At 51.2% G+C, this 12,439-nt stretch overlaps 2 protein-coding genes across 2 annotated transcripts in view; both read left to right on the forward strand.

The window, feature by feature from the left end:
• LOC128469151 (E3 ubiquitin-protein ligase TRIM11-like) overlaps window positions 1-12,439 on the forward strand; it is a 66,397-nt gene that overhangs the window by 30,531 nt on the left and 23,427 nt on the right. The window lies entirely within an intron of this gene.
• On the forward strand, window positions 923-9,717 carry CHUK (component of inhibitor of nuclear factor kappa B kinase complex). The gene is made up of 21 exons (XM_053450991.1): window positions 923-1,080; window positions 1,992-2,086; window positions 2,489-2,603; window positions 2,762-2,831; window positions 3,324-3,412; window positions 3,668-3,757; window positions 3,997-4,121; window positions 4,367-4,474; window positions 4,588-4,723; window positions 4,913-5,107; window positions 5,244-5,346; window positions 5,768-5,891; window positions 5,983-6,134; window positions 6,350-6,411; window positions 6,815-6,924; window positions 7,180-7,235; window positions 7,375-7,471; window positions 7,616-7,763; window positions 8,023-8,153; window positions 8,668-8,767; window positions 9,100-9,717. The coding sequence occupies exons 1-21, from the start codon at window positions 976-978 to the stop codon at window positions 9,127-9,129; spliced, it is 2,241 nt and encodes a 746-aa protein (XP_053306966.1). The 5' UTR covers window positions 923-975; the 3' UTR covers window positions 9,130-9,717.

Genomic DNA, 12,439 nt, shown 5'->3' on the forward strand with positions numbered 1-12,439 from the left:
ATTTTTTTTTTAGGTAAAACCTTCTATTTATGCAAATAAATCAAACATTTTAAAAATATATATAAATAAATATAAGGATCTCTGTGTTGGGGCCAATTTGAGAGAACCGAGAATTCCTGGCCCCGAGACTCTTAGAATATTAACCCTTTAATGGCTCATCGTGAAGCTTCTGCGCAGCGACTCGTCGAATGTGTCTGACCACGGTGCTCCTGCACGGGGCCACCTGCATTCAAGCAGGACTATCAACAAATGAAAGGACCAATAGGGAGTCTCGTATACGATCACAGCGGGGTAGGGTAGGAAGGCGCGGCCCTGAGAATCTGCCCCTTCAGCTTAGGACTGGGGCAGAGACGCCCTGAGCGTCTGCAGGTATGGAAGCGAGCCTTCGCGTGATAGTATGTTTTATACCCGGTTACATACGTGGGATTACACGTCATGATAAGAATAGGCAAAGCAGCGGCACTGCGCCCGCGAAACCACGTCTTAATGCTATCAGTTACCATAATCACCTGCTCTAGTGACGAAATGTGACGTCATACCAGAAAATACATACATGTGCATGTGTACACGTAAATAAACACAGACACCTGCATATGGCCATACACCGAGAAACACACATACATAGATACATTTATCTATACATACATGTAAATCTACACACAGACATGAAAGAAACACATGTATATATCACACACATACATATACATACATGTAAATAACACGCACGGTTACATAAACACACAGACATACACACCCACCATTCCACGCCTGTATCAGCTCGTCCCGCCCTCGCGATCCGATTGGCTGGCTGCACCGGAAGCCGCCGTGCAAACCTCAAAGCGAGTTGTGGAACGCGGGAGCGCCCGGCGTGACGCGCGTAACCCCGCCCAGTTGCTGTGAGAGGCCCTGTGGACTTCCGGCGTGCAGGTGACAGGTGACCGGAAGCGGCCCCGGGAAGGGGAAACCAGGAAAGGGATGGAGCGGCCGCCGGTGCAGCACGGAGCCGTGTGCGGCCCGTGGGAGATGAAGGACCGGCTCGGTACCGGGGGATTCGGCAATGTGTGCCTCTATCAGAACCGGGTGTGTGTGGGCAGCTGTGGGGTGCTGGCTGGGTGGTGGGAGCGTAGCTTTTGGGTTGGGGTAATAGAGGCATTACAGGGAGAGGGTATTATAGACGGGGCTGTTACCCGGGGGGGGGGACAGACAAGGGGTGGTATGACCCAGGAGATGCCCCCACCGACAGACAAGGGGTGGTATGACCCAGGAGATGCCCCCACCGACAGACAAGGGGTTGTATGACCCAGGAGATGTCCCCACCGACAGACAAGGGGTTGTATGACCCAGGAGATGCCCCCACCGACAGACAAGGGGTTGTATGACCCAGGAGATGCCCCCACCGACAGACAAGGGGTTGTATGACCCAGGAGATGCCCCCACCGACAGACAAGGGGTTGTATGACCCAGGAGATGCCCCCACCGACAGACAAGGGGTTGTATGACCCAGGAGATGCCCCCACCGACAGACAAGGGGTGGTATGACCCAGGAGATGCCCCCACCGACAGACAAGGGGTGGTATGACCCAGGAGATGCCCCCACCGACAGACAAGGGGGGTTATGACCCAGGAGATGCCCCCACCGACAGACAAGGGGGGTTATGACCCAGGAGATGCCCCCACCGACAGACAAGGGGTGGTATGACCCAGGAGATGCCCCCACAGACAGATAAGGGGGGTTATGACCCAGGAGATGCCCCCACAGACAGATAAGGGGGGTTTTGACCCAGGAGATGCCCCCACCGACAGACAAGGGGGGTTATGACCCAGGAGATGCCCCCACAGACAGATAAGAGGGGTTTTGACCCAGGAGATGCCCCCACAGACAGACAAGGGGTGGGTATGACCCCTCTATGCCCTGTTGATAATGGCTGCCCGGAAGTTGTTGCGTTTGGAATTATTGTGTTTGTGTCACTGAGAGTTTTTCCTCCCCGCAGGAAACCGGAGAGCTGAAAGCCATTAAATCCTGCCGGCTGGAGCTGAGTACGAAGAATAAAGAGCGATGGTGCCAGGAGATTCACATAATGAAAAGGTCTGACGCGCTTCTCCAGCACCGGGGGGGCGGTATATAACTGTATACGGCGCCGGGGGGGCGGTATATAATTGTATACGGTGCCGGGGGGGCGGTATATAACTGTATACGGCGCCGGGGGGGGTATATAACTGTATACGGTGCCGGGGGGGGTATATAACTGTATACGGCGCCGGGGGGGGCGGTATATAACTGCATACGACGCCGGGGGATATTACTGTATACGGCGTGGGGGGGGTGGTTATGTGGTGTTGTACATGTATACGAAGGGGGGGTTATATTACTGTATACGCCCCTTTGGGGAGGGGCATGTAGTTATTACCGCGCAGTCAGACGCGTCTCCGTGACAGTAATGACGGCTCCTATGAGCTCAGTTGTGGGTTTTTTTTTCCTCCCCTTTAGATTAAATCACCCCAACGTGGTGAAGGCGTGCGACGTCCCCCCGGAGATGGACTTCCTGGTGAACGACGTGCCTCACCTGGCGATGGAGTACTGCGCCGGGGGGGATTTACGGAAGGTGAGTCTCGGTCAACTAAACGGCTGATTAAGGTCTGAGTCTTTACAGCAGGAGAAGCAGGCGACTAGACGGGGGCCCTCGGGGGCCGCTGTTTAAGTCTGGGACACGTGTGTTTGGTGTTTTCGGTCACATATGTGCGTTTTTTGTTTTGCTTTCAGCTTCTGAACAAACCGGAAAACTGCTGCGGCTTGAAGGAAAGCCAGGTGCTGAACCTCATCAGCGACATAGGTACGTGGCGGGCGGCTCCCCCCTGCCGAGGCGTGTAATGGCACGGTCCGCCGGAGAGGCTGGACTCATGCGGTTGGTCCAATAAAATGACTGACGGTGGGAGCAACCAATCAGTGGTGTAGAAAATTGGAGGCGTTGCTTTTAGCCGGAGATCCTGCGGCTCCTCTACTCCAGAGTCCAGCCTTTTAAATCATGGAGTCCGCAGGTGGCACGTGGAGGTTGGTAGAGGCTTTGCAGCGCAGGTTAGGAGGCTTGGGTTGTCTCTAGTGTTTGGAACACCCGCGTGAGATTGAGGAGGCCGTTAAATGGGAATAAGATGGGGAGGAAGGGTTAAGGTCAAATCTGTTAACCTCTTCACGGCTGGGAACATAACAGAGTCCCACGGCCGGTGCTTTGAACCCCCAGAGTCTACAGGAAGTCTCCTATGAAGTGCTAAACACCAGAGCCGTGTAACAGCCGGCCCGCGTGAACCCGCTCCGTTTCGTGTTTCAGGTTCCGGGATTCAGTATCTACACGAAAATCGAATCATCCACAGAGATCTAAAGCCGGAAAACGTGGTGCTGATGGAGAGTAATGGGAAGGTGAGGGGTTAATACAGCGTCCCTGTGCGCTCCTGAGACGAGACCGAGGACCGATTTAAAGGGGGAAAACGGATAGACGAGGCGGGCCGGATCGGGGCCGATCTGCCTTCGGCTTCTGGGTTTGGGCCAAATAAAGATAGAAATAAGGTTGTGCTCTGTGCCACCATCCTCTACTGATCGGTGATGCCATGTACCTACTACTCTTAAATATATGTGCAGGGGATTGCTAGCCTCATCTTTTTTTTTTATTCTTAGACGCTGCACAAGATCATTGATTTGGGATACGCCAAGGACCTCGATCACGGGAGTCTCTGCACGTCGTTTGTGGGTACCCTGCAGTACCTGGTACGTATACAGCGGGGTAAAATCTTACCCAGCGACCCCGCTGCCCGTTCTGAGGGGAGGAGGTTCTGCCACGTTACAGATCTCTGACCAGACCTCACCTAGGGTAGTGGGTTTAGTGCTGGAGACCCCATCTCCAGGAGGATATTGACATTGTAGAGAGAGATCAAAGGCGGGTCTGGGTATCAGTGACCCTCGCGGACCACCATCCTTTAACCACCGTCCCTTTCACTCTACACAAGGCCCCGGAGCTCTTTGAGAACAAGCCGTACAGCGCCACCGTCGATTACTGGAGTTTTGGCACCATGGTGTTCGAGTGCATCTGCGGTTTCCGTCCCTTCTTACACTATATGCAGCCGTTCACCTGGTAAGGGCCCGTTCCCCATTCGCTCGCCCGTTCCCCATTCGCTCGCCCGTTCCCCATTCGCTCGCCCGTTCCCCATTCGCTCGCCCGTTCCCCATTCGCTCGCCCTCCCCCTCTGTCTCTGTAGAGATTTCCATGCCGGGTGATGTTCCTTAGTCACCTTTGCTTGTATCTGGGGCAGACCGGTGGCAGGGAAGCGGGGGTTTGAGGGTGCTGTAGGACTCATTTATCTCTTTGGTGTAACGCAGGCACGAAAAGATTAAGAAGAAGGACGCGAAGCACATCTACGCCTATGAAGACCTGTCCGGCGAGATAAGGTTTAGCGCCAATCTGCCGGCGCCCAATAACTTATGCAGGTGAGGAGCATTTAGCCCGATCCCGGCAGCGTGTCCCGGTTCTGTTGGGTGCTGTCTAGCCCGGCAGCGTGTCCCGGTTCTGTCTAACCCGTTGTCTCCTGTTGGTTCTTCAGCATCATGGTGGAGCAGTGGGAAGCTTGGTTACAGCTGGTCCTCAACTGGGACCCCCAGAGCCGCGGTGGGCTGATTGATCCCGCCACTGGTCGTCCACGATGCTTCCAGCTCATGGATAATATCCTAAACCTCAAGGTGAGGAGTTTCCCTCCCGGGACATTCAGAAGAGCGAAGGGTTCAGCGAGTTATCGCCCAAAAATATCATGTCTCCCCCAGTGTTGAGTTGCTGGTTGGTTTAGGCAGCCTTTGTAAGAATGGAGGGCGATGGAGGGCTAGAGACGGCTAACTGGTCAGGCAACGCGGCTGCTTTATCACCCCCCGCAGGTCGTGCACATCCTGAACATGACGTCGGCCAAAATCCTCTCTGTGCTCCTGCAACCCGACGAGAACCTGCTCTCCTTACAGTCTCGCATCGAGAGGGAGACCGGGATCAGCGCCGGCAACCAGGAACTGCTGCTGGAAATGGGACTGTCTCTCGACCCTCGTAAACCGGCCTCGCAGTGCGTCATAGACGGGGTGGTGAGGATCTCGCTTGGTTTCCTTTAAGTATGGCCGACGTATGGGTGCGGAAAGGCCGGTAATCGCCCCGTATTGACGTCGGGCAGGATAATGAGGGGTGGCCGCTCACCCCCCCGTTGTGTTTTTGTTCATACAGAGAGGATGGGACAGTTACATGGTATATTTGTTCGACAAAAGCAAAACCGTCTACGAGGGGCCCTTCCAGTCGAGAAGCCTATCGGAATCCGTTAATTACATCGGTGAGTATCCTGCTAGTGTCAGTGAAGACCCGCGCTCCCTAATCCAACCCCTGGCTGTGTGGCTGAGGCCATAGGCCGTACGATGACACGTTTCCCTTGTGATCGCTGTCAGGGGATATGATGTCATTTCCTGGCCGAGGGAAGAGGTCCATGCCACCAGAGACATCTCTCCTCTCCAACAACGACTGAGCATCTGGAATCCTTCTCCTGAGGAAGGGGTCTCGGATGCAGGGGCCCACTCTTCTATGTAATGCTCCAAATTGATTGGTCCTCCATTTGCTTGTAGGCTAATTTATTACCTGGTCCTGCGCGATGCAGGCATATGTAGAAGGAGCCTGAATTAGAGGTCCTGAACAAGGCGTTTTGGGGCTCTTAGCTGCGTGGGAATCGTGGTTTATTTTTATTTTTTCTGTACCTCCAGTCCAGGACAGCAAGGTCCAGTTCCCCGTCGTCCACTTGCGCAAGGTCTGGGCGGAGGCGGTACACTACATTTCCGGCCTGAAAGAAGACTACAGCCGTCTCTTCCAGGGTCAGAGAGCCGCCATGTAAGTTTACCCCCCCCCTTCCTGTTATGTTTTATTTCTGTCCTTCCGTCGGTGACTCCGGTAACCAAATCAGTGTCCGGCGTCCCCCTAGGCTGAGTCTTCTGCGCTACAATACGAACCTGACCAAGATGAAGAACACCATGTTCTCCGCTTCCCAGCAGCTGGAAGCCAAGCTGAGGTTTTTCAAGCAGAGCATCAACATCGACCTGGAACGCTACAGCGACCAAATGACCTACGGCATCTGTACGTCTAGCCCCCAAAACACCTTCGTTTTTATCTTTAATTGGTTTTGATCATTTTATTTTTTTAATGATTTTTTTTATTTTAATTTTTTTTTTAATTTTTTATTTTTTTTATTTTTTTGTACAGTCAGGATAATGTTTTTTTTTTTTTTTTTAATGCAAAATAAGTTAGAAATACTAATCTTTAGGTCTGTTGTTTACCCCTCCCCCGTTCAGCTTCCGAGAAGATGCTGAGGGCCTGGAAGGAGATGGAAAATAAAGCTGTGGCCTGTGGGAAGGTAATTGTTTTTTTTTTTATTTTTACTCAAAATACTGAAAAAAAACAAACAGATCTGCTAGGTGTGTAGTGAATAAAATGAGCCATTCTTACACCTTCAGAACCACAAATATATGTAGACTTTGGCTGCATTGTGGAGGTCCTAGAAGATCAGGCCCTCCTTAGGCCTTGGTCGGGGGGTACAGGGGGCTACGTGGTCCCAACGTGGGTATTGAAGAGGAAGGATTGGGGATCTGGTGTTCTTTGAAAGCCCTCGTCACGCTCGGAGCGCCCCTTCTTCGTGCGATAAGGGAAAGCACGCGATATCCTTGGACTTCGGGGGGGGGGGGGGGGGTCTCCGCCGCGTTCCTGAAGGTTGCCGGCGTGCCGCTCCGCATACTCATTCTGTGTGCTCTTTGTGGCAGGCTGGAGAGATCGGCTTCCTGGATGAACTGATCATGGAGCTTCACACGGAGATAGTGGAACTGCAGAGGAGTCCGTACGCCCGCAGACAAGGAGACGTGATGGACCAGCTGTAAGAAGACGCCTTCGCCCCGGTCCCGTAACATGCAGAATTCAATTAACACCCCCCCCCCAATGTGACACCAAAGCCAAAACGAGGGGCCTGCTTAGTGGAACAGCAGCTTTAATGTTCTGATGAGCCTTTCTATAGCAAACCTATTTGCCCCATCAGCTCTACAATAAATGGTCACGCTGTCCCACCGCGCAGGTTGTCCCAGTGACTGTTTTCATATATTGATTTTATTTAAATTTTTTTTTCTTATTTTAGAGAAAAAAGAGCTATTGAATTATACAAACAGCTGAAAGGGAAATCCTGGTCTCCAGGTCTGTATTTATCGGACGATGTGTCAAACGATAGAGTTTAGAGTTCTGTCCCTTGCTTTGTCTGCAATGATTTTTATTTTATTTTTTTAAATTTTTTATTTAACTATTATTATTTCATGATTTATTTATTATTTTGCAGACAATGCCTACTGTGACAGTACCGAAATGGTTAAAATCATCGTGCAGACGGTGCAGAGTCAGGATCGCGTGCTCCGGGAGCTGTTTGGACACCTGAGGTAGCGTGAGACGGTTAAACCCCTGAGCTACGTGAGCGTGGTGGCAGAAGTGGGATCCTCCGTTTATTTTTGGTTTTTTTTACATTTATTTAAAAAAAAAAATATTAAACGTCACAAACGCGTTGACCTCGTCTCTGTCCGCAGCCGGCTTTTCAGATGTAAGCAGAAGATCATCGACCTGCTTCCCCAAATTGAGATGACGGTGAATACCATTAAGGACGCCGACAGCTCCCTGATGCAGATGCAGGCCAAGAGACAGCGGGAGATATGGCACCTGCTGAAAATCGCATGCGTGAGTGCGGCCTTTTATTTTTTATTTATTTTATTTACCAGCGTTTCTTGTTTATTATTTATTTATTTTATTTTTTGGCATTTCATAATTTATTTTTGGTGTCAGATCTTACTGAATACGCAAAATGTCATTTTATCGCAAATGATATGAAAGAAGGCGGATTTCCCAGCTTTGTGTCATTTCTTCTCGCTTTCCGAATTACCCCAATGTCTGATACTTTAGATCTGCGTTTAGAACGTTTCCCTCTCTATCGTTCCAGACACAGAGCTCGGCGCGCTCGCTCGGCAGTTCCAGTCTAGAGCCCCCCAACACTCTACAGACCAGCGACTGGTCGGACCGAAGCTCCCCGCAGCCTCTCTGCGCAGCCTCCATGCCCAAGGACAAAAGCAGGTGGGGGGCAAGCACATAATGCGGGGGTCTGTTTTATTAACCTGTGACATTCCAGGAAAGAATCACAGAACCTGCCGGCAGATCGGCCACCATCTGGCCCGTCTGGTCTGCCTGTTTCTCCTGCTGTAAAGACCCAAACCTTTTTTTTATGATTCATAAAAATAGACCGTTTGAACGAGTGACCAGCGACCCTGTGATCCAGAACATGGATTCTCTACAATTTAGGGGAGCAGGAATATATATGGAAGATGTGGGGGTTACAGGGATTCGGGAGAGGGACTGACCAAGCTGAGCAGGGACGCTTGGGTGGTATGGTATCTTGTGTGCAGACACAGAGGGGGTGGATTTTTCTCATTCTTTCCTCTGTTGCGACACAAACCCCTTGATGTTGTAAATAACGTCTTCTCGTGGCTCTTGAGACATTGTTGCCCCACTTCTTATTTGCTAGTAAATGGGGGGGGGGAGATACAGTGTAGGTGCGGACGGTGACTTTTTTCCTCCCCTTTGTCCGTAGGGAGAACTGCAGACGGCTAATAGACGACAATCTGGTTTATCAGAAGCAGCTGAGCACCTTAATCCTGGCGACCTCCGTGGAGCAGGAGAACAGCATCATGGTGAGTGTACGGTGTCCACGGAGAGTCAATCTCGGGTGACGGCGCTTACAGGGTCCTCCTGAATGGGGAGGTAGGGGGAGGAGGCCAGGTAACCTGTCCATTGATAGGTCGTCTCAAAGAAGTTTTTTTTGAAGGACAGAAGGGGGGAGTGGGATAAGCCGGGAGAGGGCATTCCAGAGGATGGGGGCAGCCATTGGGAAGTCTTGTATAAGATCACGAGAGGGCCGGTGAAGACCGTTAGAAGAGCAGAGATGGGGTCGGTGTGTATTTGGAGGTCAGCGAGGAGTCCGATCCGTCCCCCCGTTAACCTGTGATGTCTTCTTCTCCTTCAGAGCATGGACTGGGGTTGGTTAAAGCAGTGACGGAGGCTCCGTTGGTTAGAAGCAGCCCTGGCCATCTCGGTGGAAGATGCTTGGTGTGGCCACCTGCCATTCGCAAGCCCCGCTCCTCCAGGATGGCATGAAGCTCTCCTACATGGAAGGGTTTGACCGGCCGGGGTCCAGAACCAGCTGCGTCGTTCTCGCAATCTCTCTCGTCCCCACCATGTTTGGCGCTACAACGTGCCGTCTTCCATCTTCTAGCGCCATGAGGTCCACGTCCCGACCAGACCTCCGATCCGACCGCCCAACCAAGAGTCGTACGCGGGTTTAGCTGCCACCAGGCAGAAAAACTGCTACCGATTCTTTTTGTTTGCTTTCTGTATCCTCTGAGAGGAAGACCCTCGGCCCCCTGGGTTTTGGAAATGACCCCTACCCATGAGAAATTAGTATTTTACCTGAATTAATAAAGGGGGGGGGGGGCGTAATATTTTTGTGTATCTGTCAAAAATGTCAGGTCTGTATATGTGTACAAAAAAATGTTTTTGCACGTTTTGTATAATTTCATTTAAATTTCATATTTAAATTGCGAAGAATCTACTTCTTGAATAAATACAATTCTACTTTCTGGTATTTTCTTTGTTTTTCTATTTTCACAAATATATTCTGTTTTATAAAAAAAATTGTAATAGCAAAAATACAACAAAATAATGAAATACCAGAATGAAAGGAAATGTAAATAAATAAATAAATGGAGCCCCCCAACCCAGCAAGTGTGCCAATCCATGAAAATACTTAAGCCCCCCCCCCCCTCTAACCCATAAGAAAACCTATCGGAATCTTACATTTTTGGGTATTTCGACTTATCTTTTCCGTCAGAGATGACAGAGGCAGGACCTTTCATGTAAATGTGTCTATTTCCCATGATCCTTGGCTGGAGAACAGCCCCAAGCAGGAAGTGATCACCTACTTCCTCTATCCTCCCGTCACACGAGCCTCCGAAGTGATGTCTCCCTTTTCTTCTGTAGGACATCTGGAGATATTGTCACGGAGGCTTTGGCCAACGAGGTCCATCAGGGTATGCTGCCACAGGTGGCCGCTTGGCTAATGCCTACAAGTTTCAGGACACCTGATTTCATTGTTCCTAGTCTCAGACTTTGGGGCATCTCATTCATTTATAAAAATGTTACATTGAAGACCAGGGGCCACTATCGGTGGTGGTTCTGGTGGAAGGTACAACCAGTAGCCGAGGATGGGGCCTAGCCTTCATTCTAGTGATACATAATGTTCTAAGCCCTTCTTAAGCTCTTATTTACTTACCTGTAGCTTTACCAGGGACTATCCGATCTTCTGGCGCTCTTCAATGTCTTACCTCGTGACCCAGCAGGCTTCTGGAACACTGCTGCGATGGCGTGGCACGTGGCTTCACGCAGTGATGTCATTGGCGGCAAACTGTGTCCAACATCCCATAAGGAAGCCTTACCTTTTGGCCAAACGTAGCTTCGTGATGCGGGGCCTCCTGACATCATCAGAGGATGTCACAGCCCGGTTAGACACGGAAGGAACCAGGAAGCATGGACACCCATGGAGAACTTCAGGCAAGTTTTCCACCACAAGACGTCTTCGCTTACAGAAACTTGGCACGCGAGGCTAGGAACACATCCGTACCACCAACACAAAACCATGGGAGTCCTCCTTTAGGGTCTCCACGACGCCCTCAACGTCATCTACAGGTCATTCCCATGGAGACCAAACCATGACATTTGGCCTTCAACTATTTGGACGTGTTTCATGCCAAGAAGCTGGTAGGAACCAGTCGAGGAACTCAAGAAGACCTTCTGTGAAGGCAGAGTGTTCCGTGTGCACCTCGTCCTGGCCTATCTCTCAAAGGGATAAACTGATCTCTCCAAAGAGCTTCGGAGCTGGCGGAATTCCATTTTTTGTTTTTTCACCCCCAAAAAACATCACAGGTTGGAAGGTTTTAGGCAAAATGAACTTTATTGTGTTCATCAGTCTTCTGGCCCAGGTTGATTAGGCCTACGGCGGCAAGTGAAGGGGGGGCATCTTTCTCAAGCTGAAAAGGTTTTTCCGCCCCCCCCGGTAGCAAATATTGATCTTCTAAATTCCGACCGACCCTCAATCCCCCAGCGCGTCTATATTTAACTGTTATGGCTGTCAATCAAACCCCCCCTCCCCGTGCTGTTTGACCCTTGCCCCCCTGGAGCCCAGGGGGGTCTCCTCCACCTGTCTCCTCCATCCTTCTTAAAGTATGGCTGTCAAAACCTCCCTCTACCTCCCTCCCTAATAATAATCAGCACAGTGAGCGAATTTAAACATGCGCGGGACGGGCATATGGCCCCCGAATATCAACAGGGTGGAAGATAAGTGAAATCGCCTCTCAGCAGAAGTGGTAGAGGCTAATACAGTGGAGGTCCATCGTGTGTGTGTGGGGGGGGGGTGGAGGTCCATCGCATCTTAAGGGTGAGAGGTGGAGGCCCATTGGGTCTGGGGTGGGGGGGGGTGGAGGCCCATTGGGTCCGGGGTGGGGGGGGGTGGAGGCCCATCGCGTCTGGGGGGGGGTGGAAAGCTGTCGTAAGAAACGATGCCACCAAATGAGGAGATCGGTGACCGGTTCCACCTCTCCCCGGATCGTCTCATTCACCCACCAGTGACTCGAAGTCAGGACCTTATAGGAGTTTTTTGGAGGAAAGAGGAGCATCAAGGAATGAAAAGGGGGGGCATTAGGGGAGTAAAAAGGCACAAGGAATTTAGAAGAGGGACTGGCCCAACTTAACAGAGAGACTTGGCAGGTATCCATAATGCAAATGAGTTCGTTTATAAAGATTGTGCGATAAAAGGCGGGTAAAAGTGACCTGGAATAATAAAAATGCCCCAAATTGTGGACTTTGGGTTATGGGGGACGCCTGCCTGGCCTCGGCTGACCGTCAGACCGTCCGACACCCCGCCGGAGCTGCTTCTCCCATATTAGGAAGTTGGCTGAAGGAGCTTCATCTCTTGTGGTTTGTGTTGGATTCCAAAGACCATTCTTCCTCCCCGTCCTCAGAAAACTCAAGTATAGCCATACCTGCCAAGTGTCCCTGTTTAGTGTGGCCAGTCCCTCTTTCCGCCCCAGATTCTCAGGGTTTTTACCCCAGTCTCGGGGTGAAGGGGCAGATTCTCAGGGTCTTTACCCCAGTCTCGGGGTGAAGGGGCAGATTCTCAGGCTTTTACCCCAGTCTCGGGGTGAAGGGGCAGATTCACAGGGTTTTTACCCCAGTCTTGGGGTGAACGGGCAGATTCTCAGGGTTATTACCCCAGTCTTGAGGTGAATGGGCAGATTCTCAGGGTTTTTACC

This window comes from Spea bombifrons, chromosome 11, assembly GCF_027358695.1.
Source record: "Spea bombifrons isolate aSpeBom1 chromosome 11, aSpeBom1.2.pri, whole genome shotgun sequence".
NCBI lineage: Eukaryota > Metazoa > Chordata > Amphibia > Anura > Pelobatidae > Spea > Spea bombifrons.

Coding starts and splice junctions, on each gene's coding strand:
- CHUK (XM_053450991.1), top strand. CDS start 976: ATGGAGCGGCCGCCGGTGCAGCACGGAGCCGTGTGCGGCCCGTGGGAG. Junction 5,108..5,243: donor AGTGCGTCATAGACGGGGTG/GTGAGGATCTCG, acceptor TTGTTCATACAG/AGAGGATGGGACAGTTACAT. Junction 7,472..7,615: donor GAGCTGTTTGGACACCTGAG/GTAGCGTGAGAC, acceptor CTCTGTCCGCAG/CCGGCTTTTCAGATGTAAGC.